The sequence below is a fragment of the Phocoena sinus genome, chromosome 5 (assembly GCF_008692025.1).
Source record: "Phocoena sinus isolate mPhoSin1 chromosome 5, mPhoSin1.pri, whole genome shotgun sequence".
NCBI lineage: Eukaryota > Metazoa > Chordata > Mammalia > Artiodactyla > Phocoenidae > Phocoena > Phocoena sinus.
In genome coordinates, this window is record NC_045767.1 from 91491840 (window position 1) to 91515688 (window position 23849).

The 23849-nt window shown below is 35.8% G+C and overlaps 1 protein-coding gene across 3 annotated transcripts in view; it reads left to right on the forward strand.

The window, feature by feature from the left end:
* MTHFD2L (methylenetetrahydrofolate dehydrogenase (NADP+ dependent) 2 like) overlaps window positions 1-23849 on the forward strand; it is a 130501-nt gene that overhangs the window by 39358 nt on the left and 67294 nt on the right. For all 3 annotated transcript variants that reach the window (XM_032633352.1, XM_032633353.1, XM_032633354.1), the window contains exons 4-6: window positions 4254-4406; window positions 5816-5923; window positions 16714-16806. In XM_032633352.1, the coding sequence (XP_032489243.1) occupies window positions 4254-4406; window positions 5816-5923; window positions 16714-16806 (354 nt within the window). The remainder of the gene's footprint in view (window positions 1-4253; window positions 4407-5815; window positions 5924-16713; window positions 16807-23849) is intronic.

Below are 23849 nucleotides of genomic sequence, written 5' to 3' on the forward strand. Positions count from 1 at the left end.
TTATGTCATACAGAGTGAAGTAAGTCAGAAAGAGAAAAACAAATACCATATGCTGATGCATATATATGGAATCTAAAAAAGTGGTACTGATGAACCTAGTGGCAGGACAGGAATAAAGACACAGATGTAGAGAACACAGACTTGAAGACATGGGCGGGGGGAGCGGGGAAGGGGAAGCTGGGATGAAGTGAGAGAGTGACATGGACATATATACACTACCAGCTGTAAAATGGATGGCTAGTGGGAAGCTGCTGCAGAGCACAGGGAGATCAACTTGATGCTTTGTGATGACCCAGAGGGATGGAATAGGGAGGGTGGGAGGGAGGCTCAAGAGGAAGGAGATATGGGGATATGTGTGTACATATAGCTGATTCACTTTGTTGTACAGCAGAAACTAACACAACATTGTAAAGCAATTATACACCAATAAAGATGTGGGAAAAAAATAACCTCTGCTATTTTGTGAGTAGATTATATGGATACAAACATAGAAGCAAATAATTAGCTAGGAGAATTAGTTGTTGCAAGAGTTCACAGGAGAGGTAATGGCCACTCAAACCAGAGTGGACATGGTGAGGATAGTGAAGGGCTAGATATGTTATGAAGGAAGAACCAACAGATTTTTCAATTGATTGAATGTTGCGTGTGAAAGAAAGTGAGGTGTTCAGAATGTCTCCAGGTTTTTCTGGCAAGTAAGAATGATTTCTGTATAACACGGAAGAATGGAATTGCCATCAACTGAGTTGGAGAAGGCTATGGGTGAATCAGTTTAATGAGACAAGGTCTGTGCCCTAAAAGGCTCACACTCATAAGTAAAAGAGATACTTAAATAACCAACGTGATCAACTAACTGAAGTAATGTGGTAAGTGCTTTTTACAGTAGTTCTGTGGGGACCAGAAGAGATAAAAATTATCATTTCACTTTGTGATGAGGGAACAGCTGAGAAGGGATCAATATATTGACGAATAAATAGGATGTGAAACAACAGGGAGGAAGGAATTAGTAATGGAAAAATAATCATGAGCAAGAACGTAGAAACGCAAAAATTAATGTTAAGGGCTTGGGAATGGGACAGATTGGTGTGAATTGAGGTAAGGATGTGTCATAATGATGGTAGGGAAAGGGATGGGGCACTTGGAGGGAGGGAAGTATAGGACAAAAGATATAATCAAGCTAAAGAACATATTTGCTCATGAGCTTGCCCTTATCCAACAGGCATTGGGGAAGTGGAAAGAGGTACTTTTGAACAGTAACGTGAAAATCCTTGGATGGAAAATAAACCAGTAATTTGTTTGTTTTCTTTTTGTTGTTGTTGTTGTTACTTATCCAAAGACAATTAAACATATTATAAATAAATCACAGAAATATATATTCAACGTTGTAGTTCTAAAGTGTGGTACCTAAAGACATTCCCTGAGCTGTTCTATTGCATTATTATGAATTCAATTTGATGAGTTTTTTTCCTGGCATGATTTAATGACTTCTCATAATATTAAATAGATGGGAAAAACACACACTCACAAAGTGAATAATGCCAGCTTTCCCGTTCATTTGGGTAAGGTATTAAGTGGTTAGTTGTTGGCCAATGTATTCTATGAATCAAAAATGTTTTATAACCATTGTAAAAAAATTAATGCTGTTGAGGCTCATGATGGTTTCTTCTTTTCAAGTCATGGGCCCCAGGGATGAGACATCAGGGGACTTTCAGTAGCAGTCAGTTAAAAGCATGAAATGTATTTATTTCTCTTACTCATTTAACAAAAGGTGCTATAAAATGTTTGATGCTGTTTTGCATGTATTTAGATACATGTTAGTTAATCCAAAAATACTGTTGTTTTTGGAGGTCTAGAAGAAACAGTGCATTCCTTGGGATATTTTAGGATGATCAAAATGTCTTGATTAGAAGGGGCAGGGGCCCTTGCTGATATTAATTGTTGAGTGGTATTTAAGATTGATTAATATTTATGATTTCTGTATAACACAGAAAGAAAAACTGGTTTTAGGGCAAACAGATGTGGATTTTAATTCTGGACCCTTCTTCTTAGTAGTAGTTTGAGATTGGCTGAGTCTCAAAATCTTTCAGCTTCATCTTTAAAATGAAGATAATACCTTCTCTATCTTAGCCCTCAGTAACTCTGAAGACCAAAGGGGAAACCTATGTGATGGTAACATGAACATTATAAAGCACTGTTTGAATGTAAGATATACTAACTCCTATTATTTCCATACACTGTAGATTACATAATGAAAGGTACATCTTTCCTGGCAAAGGATGTATGTGAGATTTAATCCACTCCTGAGATAACATAGAGTTACATAAAAGTGATGTATGAATTGGTGTCCTTGATTTTTATGATCCTAACATTTTTAATCTACTCATATAGGTTTTTTCCTTTTAGATTAAATAGTAAGCACATTAATAATCAGTTTTCATGTGTTCACTACATCACACCTTTTATATGTCCACACATCTGTCTTTTAAACAAAAATTACTTAATTAACTTAAGATAAAATTGTTCTGAAATGAAGATCTGGGTTGAAGTTTTAAGAAATACATTAGAGGACAGGTCTATAGTTGCCAGTTTCTAGTGCTTGCCCCCAAATTTTCAGATGCTTACATTTCTTCCTGAGTATTTCAGCTATTGTGTGAGATGAATTGTTCATTACAAGTTAATGTTATTTTTAGTGAGTAAAACAGCACAGACCAGTAGACTGCGAAATTCAATATAGTTCAGACTTATTTGGTAAGAGGATGGCTCTCAAAATCTACAAAAGAACCTTTGTTGAATTCTTTCAATACATTATTGGCCCATACATACAGTAGCCAATTTTGAATTTAGAAATGAACTAATTTAAGCCATAACTCAATAATGGAGTGTTCAATTACAGTTATTTCTTTTTTTATTTACAAAGCTTTTGATTTTGTTGTAAGAAATATCCATGGCATGAAGCTTCTGCATGAGTGGTAGGTGTCTAAAAATTGAATCATCACCATCATCATCATCATAATCCACCAGATTTAAAAAGGAACCACTATTTTTGTCCTCAAATAGTAAGTTAAATATGTAATTCTAAAAATAAATTTTGCTAGAACTTGTATAATCATCTTCTATCTTCAGAGAAAACAGATGGAGGCTTACTCTGGTAGGACATTATAGAATGAATACAATTATTGACAGTGACAATCTAGTCATTGGAGAGATATTCCAAAGACCCAATTTCTAATTGAATATGATTCATATTATGACTTTTATATATGTAAATGATTTGGTAGCCTAGTAATGGCAAATTGGATCTATTTAAAGTAAGATGGCAGTAGTGTCATTTTTAGGATATAAAATATCTGAGACATAAGGCATGTCTCTTTTGAAAACTGTTTGAACTTGGGCTTTGATAATGTTTTAAAAAATTATTTCTAAATGGCGTTCATTGTGTAATACATAAGGAAACTTTTCTGTAGCAAATATACCTTTATTTTAATATTTTAGGAATGTGGGTTAATTGTTGGATTTAGGATATCCTAAGCTACTCTGCATAGAGTAGTATTAAGAGCCTATTTTATATTTCTATACTTATTACTTTTCAAAATGAGATGATTGGCATCTCATATCTCATTTGATTAGTTCATTACTCAAGTTATCTTCTTTTCCTTTCATAAAGGAAACCATAATGATATTTTGGATTTCAATGTAGTAATGCTTCAGGGAAGTGATGTGTGTGGTGTGTGTGTGTGTGTGTGTGTGTGTGTGTGTGTGTGTGTGTGTGTGTGTGTGTGCTTTTCTATTATGTCATTTGGGAGGAAGCTAGGCATTGATGTCATGGCTATTTTTAACACTAATAAAGCCCTTTTAATCTGTAATGCTAACAATATTCAACAGAAGTCTATTCATGGAACTATCTTGTATAGGAAAAACATACATTTAAATATGCAAACTTGTAGAGGCAAAGCCTTATCATCTGACTGTTCCCAGATCTCATTGGTATTGTTTGATTTCACAGATTTTTCCCTTTTACCAGGCCAGCCACTTCTGGCCCTGTACTTGCATATAATCTTACAGCAGTTAATTACAGCCATTGGTCAAGAGCAGTTTGGCTTACTATTATCATGGCAATAAAAGGAATAGAGTAATGATTTTATATCTTAACTAAAGCTGAACCATAAGTGATCTGGCTGTAGGCCCTCCAATTTAATTTTCCAGACTTGCAAATAGATAACAATTGTAAAACTAAATCAATTTTATTTACTTTTCAGACCACGTGGATGAGCGGACAGTATGCAATGGAATTGCCCCGGAAAAAGACGTAGATGGATTTCATATTATTAACATTGGAAGACTATGCCTGGATCAGCATTCTCTCATACCTGCCACTGCTAGTGCTGTTTGGGAAATTATCAAACGAACAGGTTGGTCTATGGGACGTGGGTGCTAAGTACCAAAATGAGCATTTTCACATTGTCTTGAAAGAGAATGAAAGAAAATAAGCATTAAACTTCAATCTACAGGAATATACAAAGTTACAGAAGTCAAAGAATAATCTGAAATAAGATAAAATGAAGAACACATGCCAGGTTACAAGAAACTGCGGTTTCACCTTTCAGGGAGCGAATTTTCCAAATAGAAAGTTTATCTCCCTACTCTAAAACTATAAGCTGAAGGTATTTTGATGTACATTTTCCAAAATGTATTATGTTTTTCCTTACCTTTAAAAACAAAATATGCTGGGCTTCCCTGGTGGTGCAATGGTTAAGAATCTGCCTGCCAATGCAGGCGACTCGGGTTCGAGCCCTGGTCTGGGAAGATCCCACAAGCTGTGGAGCAACTAAGCCTGTGCACCACAACTACTGAGCCTGCGCTCTAATAGCCGTGAGCCACAACTCCTGAAGCCCATGCTCTTAGAGCCCGTGCTCTGCAACAAGAAAAGCCACCGCAATGAGAAGCCCCTGCACCACAACGAAGATCCAATGCAACCAAATAAATTTATAAACAAATAAATAAAATAAGTTTATTTTTTAAAAATGTGCCAAACATTTTGCACCATCTCTAATGAGCTAGGTTTTCATTATAAACACTTGCCCTTGAATTGTGCTCTAAATTCAATAATGCTCTCAAAGACCCCTGATAGTTCTGTCTTCATCACTGTCTCTTACATTTTTGGCAGCATCTCCTCCTGCTAATCTTCTCTCTTCTAACTGAGGGAGAGAACTTCCAAGGGCAAGCAGATCCTAGAATTATACTCTTAGAATGTTAGTACTTAGAAAAGCCTTAATTCTAATTTTTTCATTTTACTTATGAAGATACTATGCCCCAAAGAGGTTAAGTGTGTTAAATCTGTAAGCTTTATCTTTCAGACCTTTCTAAGTCCATAAATTTAGTGCTTCTCTCCTATAGAATAAAGTGCATGAGTTTTGTGAAAAATACTTTTTTCCCCCACTTCATTTTGTCCTAGATTTGCTCAAAGTTTGATTGCCAATTAATCTTGACCTTGCACTTTTCTTGCTTTGTGATTAGTAGCTAATATTTTGTCTCCACTCTTCTAACACTTCATATGAATTTTAATGTTTAAAACTAATTTAATGGAAGCTTGAAAATGTCTATGGTTTTTTAATGAGACCATAATGAGAGGGAACATGACAGATCCAAGAATTATAAAAAGAAATATTTATAAATAGTAAATGTAGGAACATTATACACAAGCCACAAAATAATTCAAATTGAATTAGAAGTTTTTAAAGAATACTGCAGTTGGCTGTTGAGATGTTTACTTTGCTTCTTGTTGCTTATTCTTCATTTAAACCAAACTCTGTGTTTTAAGGAATTGAAACATTTGGAAAAAATGTGGTTGTGGCTGGAAGATCCAAGAATGCAGGGATGCCCATCGCCATGCTCTTACACACTGATGGAGAACACGAACGGCCAGGAGGTAGGGGCAACCTGGAGATTCTATGTACTCTTACAGTTTTCTCACTTACAATCATCAAATAAATGTGTTTGAAAATGTGACATAGATTATTTATGGGCTTCTGCAAATAAAGGTTTCCCTTTATTCCCTATCTAATGACATGAGCACCTTGACAATGAATAAAAGAATTACTGGAAAAATGTGGCCCCTTTGTTCCTACTTTATCCTTTGGCTTTATATACTTCCTTTATATCATTAAAAATATAGACATTAAGAAGGGTAGAAAGGCTAGATACATACTAGATACATAAAAATCACACGTTGATAGATATCTGTATACCCATACACACTACCCCCCTAAAACACACCACCAATATATAGATATAAGTTTGGTGTCTGTTTGTTTTTTTTTTTTTACCATTATTAACCTTGGTGAATTCCAGTTTCCTGATCTCAAATTTTCAAATACAGTTGACTGTTGAACAACACGGCTTTGAACTGCGCAAGTCCACATATACATAGATTTTTTTTTCACTAAATACATACTACAGTACTATATAATCTGTGGTTAGTTGAATCAATGGATGTGGAATCATAAATCCAGGGGCTGACTATAAAGTTACAGGAGGATTTTTGACTGTGCAGAGGGTGGGTGTCCCAGACCTCCGTGTTGTTCAAGGGTCAACTGTACCAATTTTATGATCTTGGTTGATGTAATGCATATGAAATATTTTTTTTAAGTCACGAAGCCCTAAGGAAAAAGAAGCCCAATGATAACATATCACTTATATAAAATTATAAATTATTAGAGTTTGAATTGTTTTTGCCTGTCTGGACTTAAGGACTTAAATATTGCAACAAATCAAAATGTGTATGTGGATCATAGGAAACTAGGGCCTGATAATGACTCAAAGAAACTTTAAAAAGCCTTAGTTTTGAAGAGCTTTTTGAAAGGCCAAATCTGGTAATATCAACATAGTTTTCATGGTAACCATCTACAAAGGTGCATCTCTAGCTTAACTATTCACTTCTAACTTAATCTGTTAATGCTCATCTATCTCTTAGGGTATAATAAAGATATTGATTCATATTTACCTTTATTTAATAGTTTCTGTTAAGCAAGGAAAAACAACCAGGAAAATTTACCTAGGTGTACCATTTTTGTTGGAAGATTTTGACCAAGAGCCAAAATAGGCAGTTTTTTCTTCATTTTCAGCATATTATTTTCTTATTTCATCAATAACATAACAAGCAGCATTATGCAGCTCTATTAATTGCACAGCACTTTCTCATGAGCTGTCTTATTTCATTCTCAATAATTCTGGAATATATTCATATTCACCTTTTGCAGCTAAAGGAAGTGAGCTTTAGAGACTTCAGTGACTTACCCAAGGCCATTCAAGGAAGTGGTGTACAAAGCTGGGAGCTGGGTGCTGACTGTCTGGTTAGGAGGATAGACTTGAAGTCAGACCCCTCCCCTGCCAAGCCCTGTATCCTTGGGTAAGTCATTTAATCTGTGTAAGTCTCCACTTCCCTCATTTGTAAAGTGCAGATAATATTAATATCTCCTTCATTGGGTTATTATGAAAATTGAATGAGACTTGTATGTAAAGCACTCTTCACAGTGCCTGACACAGTAAGTTAAGTAAGCCCTTGGTGCATATGAACTGTGACTATTACCGTTATTTCCATTATTATGCTTAAATAATAATCTGTGGCCATACTAACTAAAAAGTTTAGAATAACATAATCCAAGGTCAATGATGTATTTTTCACCTTCATTTGAAATTTTATTTTCTTTTTCTGTAGCTTTTATATTTACTTTTATTTGGATCAAATCTAATCTTTGTTGTAATAATTTGCATAAACATAGAATTTATAAAGTTAATAAAATATTAGATTATAAATATGACATCATAATATTCCAAAGTTTACTTTACATTGCACTTTTTCTTGTGGATATTAATATATTGTGTGCTAATTTCTTGATAAATTTCAATTTTGAATTATTTGTCTGTAAAATACCTAAGTCTAAGTAAGTTAATTTACCTCTTATTTATGCAATTTTAAATTAGATAGTCCTATGTCATAAAACACATTTACTTTATAAGTATTTTACACTTTGTGTTACAAAATATTTTCACTTGAATGCATGTTAGAAATTGAATAAAATTGGAATTAGATATAGTACTAGTTACTTGAACGCCAGGTGGTTAAATTTACAGTTATAGTGGCATACAGGTGCCATTATAATTACAGTATCTAAAAGGTAATAAATTGTATTAAAAATGATGTTGGATAGTTCGCAACATGGGTGGTGTTCATTAATCTCATGCATATTTAATAGGAGTATGGTGACATATATGATTAGTATAATGAATTGTTGAGAGCTGCTTACTGAAGATTTGCAGTCTGTGGGAAAGTTAATATTTCAAATGTCCATGTCTGCTAGAGCAGTAATGATGTGCAGTGACTACATGTGCATTGTTAGCTTACGGACATAATGAAGGAGGATTAACTGGGCGAATTCACATCTATAGAACTTGTTCTGATGACACTCAGAATGTTGAGCATTCAGCTCACACTGTACTTCTTTGCCAGAAAAGATTCAGAGCCCAAATGATTCATTTGTGTCTTAAAGCCAAAGATAATTGCACTAGAAGAAAAATGGCGATACTGTAATTTAGCTTGATTAATATGTGTCTACACAGGGCTGGCTTTTAGTCTTGATTATTAAGGACATGGATCCCGGCTGTTTTGTGAGAAAGAGCTTCTTTTAATTCTTCAAGGGCTTGAAATATTTAGAGGACTGAGAATGTGCTAAAATCTTGAGGACATGTCATCACAGGAGGCTTTAAAGATGACATGACATTCAAGCCACTGTGTACTTTATAGAGAGTGAGAGATAGTTCCTGTCTTCCAAGAGCTTATAGTCTTGGTGGTGGTAGGGTGGGGGGACAGGGTACAGAGGGGGCATGATATGCAAGTATGGGTGATTTAAATGATAAATATTTAGTGGCACAAAATAAAATTCAGCATCCCTAAGAAAGCATTCAATTTGCTAAGGGAAGCCCTTGGTTAATTGAGGAAATGTAAAGAGATTGACAGTGGAGTCATGAGTCCCACTACTTGTTAGGATGTTTTAATATCATTGTGATCACCTATAATTCACTGGTATTCTTTTAACGTCTTTGTATGTAGTAACCTACCCAGGTAACTTAACCTTTCAGTTTTCAGAATGAAAACTGAATACTATTGGCTTTAGCAAAATGTCTTTATGTTTAGCTTACCCTGATGGAGTAAAACAGAGTTCTCCAATTTCTCTGAAACAGTTTTTTTTTTTCCTTTAAGATAACAAAGTGCCATAATGACCAGGCATTATGTGTATTAATTATAACCAAAGGAATACATAGTCTGATTTTATTTCAAATTCTTTTAGAGTAAATTCATTTCTGCCTATTTTATATTCTTACATAGGGCATGTCATCTAAATAGATCCCCCTAAATGGCCACAACATGCTCCTCCTTTTAACTAAAAGGTTGGGGTACTACTGCAGTGGCATTGGTTGCTGGGACTTTTTAAAAGAGCATTTTGGAAGAGTCAGCAACTAACTGATTTTGCTTAGAGTCCTTTGGGATATTCTTGACTTCATTCAGGCAATAGGCATTCAGTGCGTATTCTCTGTGAAACACTGGGGTGGGGGTGTGGTACAGGGGTGAAGAAGACTTGGCCCCCTGTTTCCAGAAGATGACAGACTGCATCTTCAGGACACTGTGTTTCTCAAAGCACAGCTTCCGCATTGGTGTTCAGCTTTTGCACTCAAGCTGCCCACCTACTGCAACATCTATATATCAGGTATTTTTCATTCAAGGGGACATCCTATCTAAATGGAAAACCACAAGGTATTTTGTCAGTGTGATGCCTTTCCTTTGTGAAAATTGGCTCCAGTTGTGAAAATGCACATCTTTGCTAGCCTGGGAGCATTCTCTCTCACCTACAGGAGGGGCTTTCAGGTAGTAACACAGGAATGGATGTTCCAGGCAGTGCAGTGTAATATGAGTGGTTATGTGTGATTAAGCTCAACCCAGTGCCAGGTTGGACCAGGTGCTCTCAAGTTTCAAAGAGAGGAGACAAAAAGGAACACCTAGGAGAGAGGAGTCATGCAAAGCAATCATGCCTCCCGGACGGAGATTCTTAGTCTTGTTGCCAGTGGAATGGAGTGGGACTTTTGCTGCCGCTGTGGAATGAACCATTGTCAAATGGGGGCAGGGGGACGGCAGGCATTTATAGTCTTTTCTCCTCCCATTCCGCTATTCCTAAGGTAGAAGTACTCGTGGTAAGATATTGGGGGTATTATGTTTTATGACGCCTCTGTGTTGACTAAACTTTACTGAATTACAGCTTTGAGTTTGCATAGTGGAAAGCAATAGAAAAGAACAAATGCTTGTTGTAGTCTCATTTTCTAAGTTGAATAGTCGGAGTACTGTTTCATTTTCAACATCTCTGAAATTCAGCCAGCTAGTATCTGGAAAGCACTGTACTTGGAAAAATGTCACATATTCTCACATCAGGCAGCTGGAACTATTAGTTGCCCTGTTGAAAATAACATTAAACACTATTTAAAATATAAAGTGAAGTCCAAATCTTTTTTTTTCCCCCTTTCACTTTCCCTCTTTCCTCATGACCTCAAAGTACCAGGCATTTTTTTTTTCATAATTATCCGCACAAAGCATCCCTTTTCTGATGTCTATAAGCCCGATTATTCAAAGCATCACTTGTTAGGATATTCATTTCTGCTCCACCAGCCTTTTCAGCCATTCATCCCATCGAGTTCCCCCTGGTACCTTATGCTGAAGCTTCATAGAACTGCACATTGTTCCCCAAACACACCATCTCTTCCAGGCCTCGTTTCCATTACATACCCTGTTCCCTCTGCAGGGAATGCTGTTTCCCCTCACTCGCCTGCTTTCCTCTCACCTCCAGCCCACCTTTCAAGATGTGCAGCAAATCTAACTTTTACATGTTATATGTGCTGCCATCCCAGTACTAATCCTGTTGCATATTGATTGTCTACCTGGTCCCCTTTTCTACACAGACATAGTAAATATGAACTGCTCAATGACAAATATTTTGTCTTAGGCTTTTTGTATCTCTGAAATTTAGCACAGGGCTTGGCACGTAATAATGCAACTAGTCAGTGAATCAATAACAGTTTATTTAGTGTTTCCTGTGTGCCTGTATTGTAGAAAATAAGACTGCAGGCTAGGGATTTAAAATAAAATACTGCCGTTTATGGAAAAAAAAATCCCTATATAGTGGGGAGGAGGGAACAGAAGTAGCTAGGTACTTACTATAAACTAACTCCTTCATATTTTAACATTATAGGCATTTACGTAAAAGTATAACTTATGACTCCCCTTTTGCCCAAGAGTCAGCTCACAGGAGAGGAGAATGCCTCACGACCATCAGGAAGGGGAGAGGAGACCTAAGGATACTGGGAAGGGAAGGAAAATTATTGCTGACAGCATTAATTGAAAGAGGTCACAGCATTTTTCCAGTAAAACATTTAAAATCTATCATTTTGTTTGGACTTTTTTTTTTTTTTCTTGAGCTGCTGGCATGTAATGCTGCCTTCTTACAGAGGAGCTGATTTCTTTGTCACTAAGCATGGGAATATGATAGTGAATAAATCAGATATTGCCCTGTCCTCTTGAGCTTACAGTTTAGTAGGAAAGACAGTGACCAAACAATTAGGTATGAATGATTAATCATTATAATTGTGCAAAATGCTGCAAAGGAGGAGACCTTTCTATAATAAAAAGCTTGGTTGTGGGAAGGAGTGGATGATTTCTAGCTACAGTTATACATTAATGTTATACCTTTTTATGCCTATCTTTTGTACTATTGCAATGGAATGTTTTTATTGTCTACCTTCTGCCACTGCTCTTCACTTCAAACTAAAAAATCCCACCTCACAGACAAAACTAAAACTATATTCTACTTGAAGTTATTAAAAATTTCTAAAATCTCTAGAAGGAAAACGTTCACTCTGTACAAAATAAATAATTCATACCATAATGGTAAATGATGATTTGATGATTAAAAAAAAATCAGGTCAATGCCAAGCAGTGTTATTATACATATATAGTAAGTACATCAGATAGAACTTCTGAAAATCTCTCCCACCCCCTCATACACACCACCATAGACACATTGAGGAACTTTTCCTTCACAACATTTATCAGTTTGTGATTGTCATTTATTTGTGTCACTATCTGATTAATTTGCATCCTATTCACTGGACTATTAACTCCACAAGAGCAAAAACCATATCTCTTTATCTTCCCATTTTATTTCCAGCATCTAGCATAATAGCTCTCCAAAAAGTCTTTGTTCAATCAATGAATGAATAAATTCTCTTTATTTGTAGACCAAGAGTATCATGTAAGTTTAATACAGCTATTCATAAGCTGTATTCTTAGGAGCACGGATGTACCACAAGATTTTAAATGGTTCTGAGGCCAGCTAAAAAGGCCAAAAAGTGGGAGGTGGCCCAATTTCTGGAAATCTCTGCCCCTTCCCCAAAATAGTTGGAATAATCCTCCCACTCATTAGCCTATGAAATTACCCAGCCGATAAAAACTAACCACCCCGTATTTCGGGGCCTCTCACCTCTTGAAATGGCCCACACCCTGTGGAGTGTGTTTCTCTAAATGGGTCTAGTTTTTTTTTTTAAAGGGACAAAAATTAGTCAAATAAGTCTGGGAAATATGGGTTAAACAAAATCAAACATATATCTTGACTGTGAATATAGTAATATAATATAACCTTTAATATAGTAAGTACTGTGAATCTGTGAAAGTAAAAGTCTTTAACCCTGAAAGTTGTTTTTATCCCCCCTAAAACTATCATATACATATATATACACACACACACAAATATACATGTGTGTGTGTGTATATATATTTGTATTTATAGTTGCCATATTTGTATCTATATATTTGCTAAATTTGTACTAATACACCCCAGAGGTCTAGCCTTTTTCCACACAGAGAATGAATTCAGAACCTTGAGAATACCTATTTAGCCTTAGTCTATGGTCTTTTAAGCAAGTTCGCAGAATAAGACTTTGTAATAAGATTCCTGAGTTTCTTTTCATCTGTTAATCTTGGAAAGGAGAAAATAAATGTAAAAATTATATAAAACTTTAACAAATAGACCTCATCCATACATCTCCCAGCCAAAACAACTAGAAAGGAAAGGGCAATACTTCGGCTCATGCCCCTTATCCCATGACTGAGCTGACTACCTCATTTTGGCTAAGATTTGGGAGGGTCTGATTGCTTTAAAATTTAGTTTATATATATATAAAAATTTGAGGCGCTAGAAATGACTAGGTGCAGCAAGTCATAGGATTCATTGAACAAAAGTAATGGGGCACCAGAATTGAAAACAGAAATGACAAGAATGTTCACAATGCCAAGTAAGACACTTAGGATATCTAGTTCTCAGAACCAGGAACAGGTATCAAGGGGAAAAGGCAGAAGCGTCTGAGGCATTATTTGAACACATTTGCTCTTAACTCCCTTGGCTCAACTCTCTTTTGCTATCATCATCCAGTTTAATGAAAATGGGAAGGCTAAAAACCTTCCCATTGTTTGATAGCACAATGGTCAGAAACTGATCAATCAAGTCTAAATAAGACTTTGATATTACTCACTTAGGAGTAAAAACAATTTAACTAGATATTATTATTGAAGGAGTGGAGTTATCTAAAAGATCTTTCCATGCTGACTGAAATTCATCTCAATATTTTTTCTTTTGCTTGAAGCTTTACAGATTGTTAATTTTATGTGTATATAACTCACTGGATTAGGTATCGCTCAGTTCCTTGATGAAATCATCAGTAATGATGAAGTGGGAAGGTTTGGTTTTAATTTTGGTTTTTGCAGGGATTTGGGAGGCTCTCATTTGGAACAAGAGAATGCTTGAGTCATGTCTTCTTTTAAATCACACCTTTGCATTATAATAGTACCTTTTTATCCTATTTGATAAATTTGCTGAATTTCTCCTTATTTGATAATAAGAGCATCATTTTTTTTTGATGTCATTTTCCTGTTATATGTTTGCCCACCTTTTATTTTCAACATTTCTGAACAGCTTTGTTTTAGATGTGTTTTATATAAAGTGTAGAACTAGACTTTACTTTGTGAGTCAATTTTAATATATTATTCTTTTAATAAATAACAGAAAAATTTATATTTATTATTATGGTAAATATATACAGTCTGAAATGTCATTATCTTCTGTTTTGTTGTTTTTACAGTTTTTGTTTACTTTTTATATTTTTTCTTTTTTGTATATAGTTGTTTTATTATTTAGGAAGATTTAGGAAGTTAATAATTATAACTTTATACAGTACTCTTAGTTCTCTATTTCTTTATATGGTATCTATTGATACTCTATTAGAAGAGATGATAAAATGTTTCCTTTTCCTTCCGTGATTCCATTTCTTTTGTCTCCTACCTGATATTTGCTAATAAAAATTACCTTTGTAGTGTGTTTACCTTATACTTTAAAATATTCTCATATTTCTATTATTTGACGGGTCAGCTTTAAATTATATCTGTTCATTCTAGTCATTAAATGTAAGGCAATCAGCAAACTTTCTCAGTTTTGTCCTTCCTATTCTAATATTGTTAGTTGCACCAATTCTACCTAATCAGAGCAAATAGCATTTAACATTTTGTCTATCACCCCAAACCTCACACTTTTTTGCCTTAATTTTGTTGTTAAATATATTCAAAACACTCCAATAGTCCTTTCCCCAGTTTCCTCAGATATATTTTGATTCATTAAAGTTCATCTTTTAGCTCATTCCTCCGGAAAAACTCATGGGAACAATATTTCCTGTGTTCTTACAATTTCAAAATTGTTTGCAAACTTTAATCTTGGAAGACAATCTGACTGGATATGAAATCCTTGCTCCCAGTTTCTTTACATGGGTCTCTTGTAGGTATTGCTCTGCTGTTTTCTGGAATTGAATGTAAAAATCTGAATTTTTGCCTGGTTGCTCATAGGCTTCTTTTTTTAGTCTTTAAAATCCAGCAACTTTACTGATATGTGTCTCACTGTTGACTATTATAGTTCAATTTGTATGGACTCAAGTCTTTTTTCCCCATTTTGTATGACTGTGCTTGGCATAGTGTTTGACCGTAATGTTCAACTTTTCCATAACAACATTTTTCTGTTGAGTTTATTACTTTGTTGTTAAATTTAAAATTTTCTTTGTTTTTTTTCCTTGGGTCTGCCACTTTTAAAATGTATCCTTTTATTTACTTAAAAATTTGCATGTAGTAAAATTTATTCTTTTTTGGTGTATAGTTCCATAACTTTAGACAAATGCATATAGTCATGTAACTACCACTAGAATCAAAGTTCCCCTGGGCTGATTCTTATATAATATCCTTTTATTGATGCTGTGTAAAATCCTTTTTAAAATTACTTATCATGGAATGAGCTGGATTTTCTTGGATCTTATCTTTGCAGGTGCTTCTGTTAGGGTTTGGGGAGGACATGCTGAGCAGCCTTCAGATTCTTCCTTCACTACTTTCACAGAGTCAAACTACTTCCTCTTTGAATGGCTCCTCTGAGTCTTTGTGTTACTACCCACTGTGAACTATGCTAGGTCCAAGAGGGCTTCTTCTGCCCTTATTCCCACATTTTCTGCTACAAATAAGAGGGATATATATTGCATTTTATGTGATCCCTTCACCTTCAGGATGTATATTTTTGTAGTCATTTCCAGAGATCTGCCACTGCTGGCCATCTTGTTATTCTCTGAACTTCTTTCTGCCTTTCTCCCTGTGTGGTATCTACTAACTCTGCTGATCCTGGGTAACTCTTCCATGTTTTTGGAGTCTGTGTACAATATGTCTTCTAGTTTTGCTAAAAACTGTGCAGTTTTTGTTGTTGTCATTAACTGTGTAGCATTTGCATGTTATCTGGGAGGAGAAGAGAGACAATACTGTCTCACATGGCCCTGTTCTTACTGCAAGTCCTTCCTTTGACTTCCCTCATCACTGCCTTTCCCTTATTCCCCTTCCTTGGCTCACACATTAAGCACTGGAATCCCTCATACTCCTAACCTCTCTTATTCCTACATCTCTTAATTAAATCATGTATGAATACTTCCTGTTATATCCTAGACCTCGTCATCATTTTCTAAACATATAATTTCAAAGTTGGTCCATTTTTTCCTGCTATCCTTTTGGCTTGGAATGCTCTTTTATTCTTTCCCTGATTAGTATAGTCTTGTTCATACTTTATAACCTAAAAATGTATATTAACTCCTTCAGGAAACCTTCCTTGACACCTCCTCAGGATGAAGCAGAATTAGTCTCTCACCTATGCTTCCACAGTACATTGTGCCATTTTTAGTGCACTTATTATGTTGTTTTCAATATTTACATATTATCAAGCCAGTGAGTATCCCCTGCATCTATGTATTGACCTGTCAATACAGAACTTTCAAATCCTGGGTTTCTAGGACTCTACTTACAACTCTCCTATGATGGTCAGCACATACCTTCATTTATCTCATTTGATTTTCCACTGTTCAATTGAGGGGTACAATATTTTGAGTCATCTAGATTATCTAGCTTTTGCTTGCTAAGTGACTTGATAATTTCAAAGCAGTTTTCCTATTCTTAGGATGTAACTGGAATTTCTCTAGAATTGGAGCATTCACAAATTAAAAAAAAAACCAAAAACCTCAGTAATCATTAATGGAAGTTATTCTGCATTCCAGGTGATGCAACTGTGACAATAGCTCACAGATATACTCCCAAAGAACAACTGAAGATCCATACTCTGCTGGCAGATGTTATCGTAGTAGCTGCAGGTAAGTCTTTAGTGGCTGTTATTTGGTGAAATGTCATCAGCAGACTAATTCCTGCTCTAATTGCTGACATGTCTATAAGAACAGCTTCTTGGGAGACTTAGGTATACGTAGGACTGACTTCCATTCTGTCTCTTGGCAATCATATTTGTCCATTATACCTATGTTAGCATTCATCACTTCATTGTGGAAAAACAAAACAGCCTTTGGAATGACAGATTAGGCACAAGAATAAATGTGTACTTTTACAGTTACTTTGACAGACATGATTGGTTCTAAACATGAATAAGTTATGGGGAGACTGATAGGAAATGCTGTTGAAAGAGTAGCCAGGGCTAGCTCACATAGGACCTTGTAGACCCTGTAAGGACTTTCATATAAGCCAAAGATGGCTGTGAGCAGGAGATTGACCTGATCTGGCTTATGTTTTTAAAATATTATTCATACCGTGTCAAGGGGAATTGAGTCTAGAAGAGCAGGAGTAGAAACAGAGAGAACAGTTATTGCACTTCTACTTAATGGATCTAGGTTTTTCCTTAATTTGTTTTATAATCAAACATACAAAGTAATTCTACCCTTCATTTCTATCTTTACTGTTGCCACATAGCATTTCTACATTGCAGACAATTGTGACTCTTCTTGTTTTATCCAAGACTAGAATGGGAGCGTTTTTCATTTTGTTTATCAATTAGATGTTATTGGTAATTTCTAGGCTTTACACTTGATTTGCTGAGTATTTACAAACTATGAAGGGAGGGTAAAAGTTCCAGAAGAAATTGAGTTTGATGAAGAGAATAATAATAGTTTAAATTGGTTTCAACCAAGTTTACTTCACTTTTTATTATAATATAGGCCCTTCTCTGAAAGTCAGAATATATATGTGATGATTCCAGGTGGAGTAATTTGCCTCTTCATAGAGTAAAAATAGAAATATTCCCTTTTCAAGAAGTCACCAGTAAGCTGGTAAAGCTAAGCACATTTCCCATTTTTCTGAGAAATTATATTCAGATGATATCAAGTGCAAATTTTTGAACCGGGTTGACATAAGTAAGACATCAGATGTTTAGAGAGGCAATACAGTTTTTCAGACCACAGGTCAACATTAAGTAAAATACTGCTGCAGCAGCTGAAATATTCACAGAAGACAAATATTGGGTTGGCCAAAAAGTTCATTACGGCAAAGCCTAACGAACATTTTGGCAAACCCAATGTTATGTTGACTTCTTTTTATTTATTTATTTATGTATTATATTATTTTTTAATGTTTATTTATTTATTTTCTTGTTAGTCATCCATTTTACACACATCAGTGTATACATGTCAATCCCAATCGCCCAATTCATCACACCAACTCCCCCAACCCACTGCCGCTTTCCCCCCTTGGTGTCCATACGTTTGTTCTCTACATCTGTGTCTCAATTTCTGCCCTGCAAACCGGTTCATCTGTACCATTTTCTAGGTTCCACATATATGTGTTAATATACGATATTTTTTTTTCCCTTTCTGAATTACTTCACCCTGTATGACAGTCTCTAGATGCATCCCCGTCTCTACAAATGACCTGACTTCGTTCCTTTTTAGGGCAGAGTAATATTCCATTATATATATATCCCACATCTTCCTCATCCATTCGTCTCTTGCTGGGCATTTAGGTTGCTTCCATGACCTGGCCATTGTAAATAGTGCTGCAATGAACATTGGGGTGCATGTATTTCTTTGAATTATGGTTTTCTCAGGGTATATGCCCAGTAGTGGGATTGCTGGGTCATACAGTAGTTCTATTTTTAGTTCTTTAAGGAACCTCCATAGTGGCTGTATCAATTTAATTACATTCCCACCAGCAGTGCAGGAGGGTTTCCTTTTCTCCACACCCTCCCCAGCATTTGTTGTTTGTAGACTTTCTGATGACACCCATTCTAATTGGTGTGAGGTGATACCTCATTGTAGTTTTGATTTCCATTTCTCTAATAATTAGTGATGTTGAGCAGCTTTTCATGTGCTTCTTGGCCATCTGTATGTCTTCTTTGGAGAAATCTCTATTTAGGTCTTCTGCCCATTTTTGGATTGGGTTGTTTGTTTCTTTAATATTGAGCTGCATAAGCTGTTTATATATTTTGGAGATTAATCCTTTGTCCGTAGATTCGTTTACAAATATTTTCTCCCATTCTGAGGGTTGTCTTTTGGTCTTGTTTGTGGTTTCCTTTGCTGTGCAAAATCTTTTAAGTTTCATTAGGTCCCATTTGTTTATTTTTATTTCCATTACTCTAGGAGGTGGATCAAAAAAGATCTTGCTGTGATTTATGTCAAAGAGTGTTCTTCCTTTGTTTTCCTCTAAGAGTTTTATAGTGTCCGGTTGTACATTTAGGTCTCTAATCCATTTTGAGTTTATTTTTGTGTATGGTGTTAGGAGGTGTTCTAATTTCATTCTTTTACATGTACCCATCCAGTTTTCCCAGCACCACTTATTGAAGAGACTGTCTTTTCTCCACTGTATATCCTTGCCTCCTCTGTCATAGATTAGTTGACCATAGGTGTGTGGGTTTATCTCTGGGCTTTCTATCTTATTCTATTGATCTATGTTTGTGCTTTTGTGCCAGTACCATATTGTCTTGATTACTGTAGCTCTGTAGTATAGTCTGAAGTCAGGGAGTCTGATTCCTCCAGCTCCATTTTTTTCCCTCAAGACTGCTTTGTATATTCGGGGTCTTTTGTGTCTCCATACAAATTTTAAGATTTTTTGTTCTAGTTCTGTAAAAAATGCCATTGGTAATTTGATAGGGATTGCACTGAATATGTAGATTGCTTTGGTTAGTATAGTCATTTTCACAGTATTGATTCTTCCAATCTAAGAACATGTTATATCTCTCCATCTGTTGGTATCGTCTTTAATTTCTTTCATCACTGTCTTATAGTTTTCTGCATACAGGTCTTTTGTCTCCCTAGGTAGGTTTATTCCTAGGTATTTTATTCTTTTTGTTGCAGTGGTAAATGGGAGTGTTTCCTTAATTTCTCTTTCAGATTTTTCATCATTAGTGTATGGGAATTCAAGAGATTTCTGTGCATTAATTTTGTATCCTGCAACTTTACCAAATTCATTGATTAGCTCTAGTAGTTTTCTGGTGGAATTTTTAGGATTCTCTAATGTATGGAGTCATGTCATCTGCAAACAGTGACAGTTTTACATCTTCTTTTCCAATTTTTATTCCTTTTATTTCTTTTTCTTCTCTGATTGCCATGGCTAGGGCTTCCAAAACTATGTTGAATAATAGTGGGGAGAGTGGACATCCTTGTCTTGTTCCTGACCTTAGAGGAAATGCTTTCAGTTTTTCACCCTTGAGAATGATATTTGCTGTGTGCTTGTCATAAATGGCCTTTATTATGTTGAGGTAGGTTCCCTCTATACCCACTTTTTGGAGAGTTTTTATCATAAATGGTTGTTGAATTTTGTCCAGAGCTTTCTGTGCATCTATTGAGATGATCATATGGTTTTTATTCTTCAGTTTGTCAATATGGTGTATCACATTGAGTGATTTGCATATATTGAAGAATCCTTGCATCCCTGGGATGATGATCATGGAGTATGATCCTTTTAACGTGTAGTTGGATTCTGTTTGCTAGTATTTTGTTGAGGATTTTTGCATCTATATTCATCAGTGATATTGGTCTGTAATTTTCTTTTTTTGTAGTATCTTTGTCTGGTTTTGGTATCAGGGTGATGGTGGCCTCATAGAATGAGTTTGGGAGTGTTCCTTGCTCTGCAATTGTTTGGAAGAGTTTGAGAAGGATGGGTGTTATCTCTTCTCTACATTTCTGATAGAATTCACCTGTGTAGCCATCTGGTCCTGGACTTTTGTTTGTTGGAAGATTTTTAATCACAGTTTCAATTTCATTACTTGTGATTGCCTCTGTTCATATTTTCTATTTCTTCCTGGTTCAGTCTTGGAAAGTTATATCATTCTAAGAATTTGTACATATCTTCCAGGTTGTCCATTTTATTTCCATAGAGTGCTTGTAGTAGTCTCCTAGGATGCTTTGTATTTCTGTGTTGTCTGTTGTAACTTCTCCTTTTTCATGTCAAATTTTATTGATTTGAGTCCTCTCCCTCTTTTTCTTTTTTCTTTTTTTTTTTTTTGCAGTACGCCAGCCTCTCACTCTTGTGGCCTCTCCCGTTGTGGAGCACAGGCTCCGGACGTGCAGTCTCAGCAGCCATGGCTTACGGGCCTAGCCGCTCTGTGGCATATGGGATCTTCCCGGACCGGGGCACGAACCTGTGTCCCCTGCGTCGGCAGGCGGACTCTCAACCACTGCACCACCAGGGAAGCCCTCCCTCTTTTTTTTGATGAGTCTGGCTAATGGTTTATCAATTTTGTTTATCTTCTCAAAGAACCAGCTTTTAGTTTTATTGATCTTTGCTATTGTTTTCTTTGTTTGTAGTTCATTTATTTCTGCTCTGATCTTTATGATTTCTTTCCTTCTGCTAACTTTGGGTTTTATTTGTTCTTCTTTCTCTAGATCCTTTAGGTGTAATGTTAGATTGTTTATTTGAGATATTTCTTGTTTCTTGAGGTAGGCTTGTATAGCTATAAACTTCCCTCTTAGAACTGCTTTTGCTGCATCCCATAGGTTTTGGATCATCGTGTTTTTATTGTCATTTGTCTCTAGGTATTTTTTGATTTCCTGTTTGACTTCTTTAGTGATCTCTTGGTTATTTAGTAACGTATTATTTAGCCTCTATGTGTTTGTGTTTTTCATGTTTTTTTCCCTGTAATTGATTTCTAATCTCATAGCGTAGTGGTCAGAAAGGATGCTTGATATGATTTCAATTTTCTTAAATTTACTGAGGCTTGATTTGTGACCCAAGATGTGATCTATCCTGGAGAATGTTCCGTGTGCACTTGAGAGAAAGTGTAATCTGCTGTTTTGGGGTGGAATGTCCTATAAATATCAATGAAATCTATCTGGTCTATTGTGTCATTTAAAGCTTGTGTTTCCTTATTAATTTTCTGTTTGGATGATCTGTCCATTGGTGTAAGTGAGGTGTTAAATTCCCCCACTCTTATTGTCGATTTCCTCTTTTAGAGCTGTTAGCAGTTGCCTTATGTATTGAGGTACTCCTATGTTGGGTGCATACATATTTATAATTTATTATATTTATAATTGTTATATCTTCTTCTTGGATTGATCCCTTGATCAATGTAGTGTCCTTCCTTGTCTCTTGTAACATTCTTTATTGGAAAGTCTATTTTATCTCATATGCGTATTGCTACTCCAGCTTTATTTTGATTTCCTTTTGCATGGAATATCTTTTTCCATCCCCTCACTTTCAGTCTCTATAGGTCCCTAGGTCTGAAGTGGGTCTCTTGTAGACAGCATACATATGGTCTTGTTTTTGTATCCATTCATCAAGCCTGTGTCTTTTGGTTACAGCATTTAATCCATTCACATTTAATGTAATTATTGATATGTATGTTCCTATGACCATTTTCTTAATTGTTTTGGGTTTGATTTTGTAGGTCCTTTTCTTGTCTTGTGTTTCCCACTTAGAGAAGTTCCTTACATTTGTTGTAGAGCTGGTTTGGTGGTGCTGAATTCTCTTAGCTTTTGCTTGTCTCTAAAGCTTTTGATTTCTCCATTGGATGTGAATGAGATCCTTGCTGGGTAGAGTAATCTTGGTTGTAGGTTCTTCCCTTTCATCACTTTAAGTATATCATGGCACTCCCTTCTGGCTTGTAGAGTTTCTGCTGAGAAATCAGCTGTTAACCTTATGGGAGTTCCCTTGTAAGTTATTTGTAGTTTTCCCCTTGCTGCTTTCAATAAGTTTTCTTTGTCTTTAATTTTTGCCAATTTGATTACTATGTGTCTCAGCATGTTTCTCCTTGGGTTTATCCTGTATGGGACTCTCTGTGCTTCCTGGACTTGGGTGGCTCTTCACTTTCCCATGTTAGGGAAGTTTTTGACTATAATCTCTTCAAATATTTTCTCGGGTCCTTTCTCTCTGTCTTCTCCTTCTGGAACCCCTGTAATGCGAATGTGGTTGCGTTTAATGTTGTCCCAGAGGTCTCTTAGGCTGTCTTCATTTCTTTTCATTCTTTTTTCTTTATTCTGTTCTGCAGCATTGAATTCCACCATTCTGTCTTCCAGGTCACTTATCCGTTCTTCTGCCTCAGTTATTCTGCTATTGATTCCTTCTCGTGTAGTTTGCATTTCAGTTATTGTATTGTTCATCTCTGTTTGTTCTTTAATTCTTCTAGATCTTTGTTAAACATTTCTTGCATCGTCTCGATCTTTGCTTCCATTCATTTTCTGAAGTGCTGGTTCATCTTCAGTATCGTTATTCTGAATTCTTTTTCTGGAAGATTGCCTATGTCCTTTTCATTTAGTTGTTTTTCTGAGGTTCTGTCTTGTTCTTTCATCTGATACATAGCCCTCTGCCTTTTCATCTTGTCTATGTTTCTGTGAATGTGGTTTTTGTTCCACAGGCTGCAGGATTGTAGTTCTTCCTGCTTCTGCTGTCTGCCCTCTGCTGACTTCTTTTTAGAAACACTTGGATTCACACACCCATCTCAGTATTTGGTGAGTAGAGAAGAATTTGAGTGGTCGTCCTTGTTCATCTCTAACTTTAGACAGAATGAAATTTACACTGTCTTTAAAAGGTGCTACTTGACTTCAATGTTACCAACTTGTAAGGACTATTTCACAATTGACCTTAGTTCCCATTTATCAGTTATAACATTGAATGAATATTTTCTTTTAGTGGGGAAAAATCGCTCAGTGTACATTCATGCTCATGTTATTTTCTTTGACAAGAAATGACAAATGGGTGATTAAAATCCTCTTTCAAGAACCAATGACATTTTTTTGTGACTAAATCAAACCTTAGGTCCCAGGTATGCATGCGAATACTATTATCATCCTTGAGTTCCTCCTATAGACTCACTGTGTGCTCCTTTGTAAAGGCCTATATCAGCACTGAATACAAGGTATTAAATATAAGACAGGGAAAAGAAAAAGGAAAATAAAGAAAGAGAAGGGAAGGGAAGGACCAA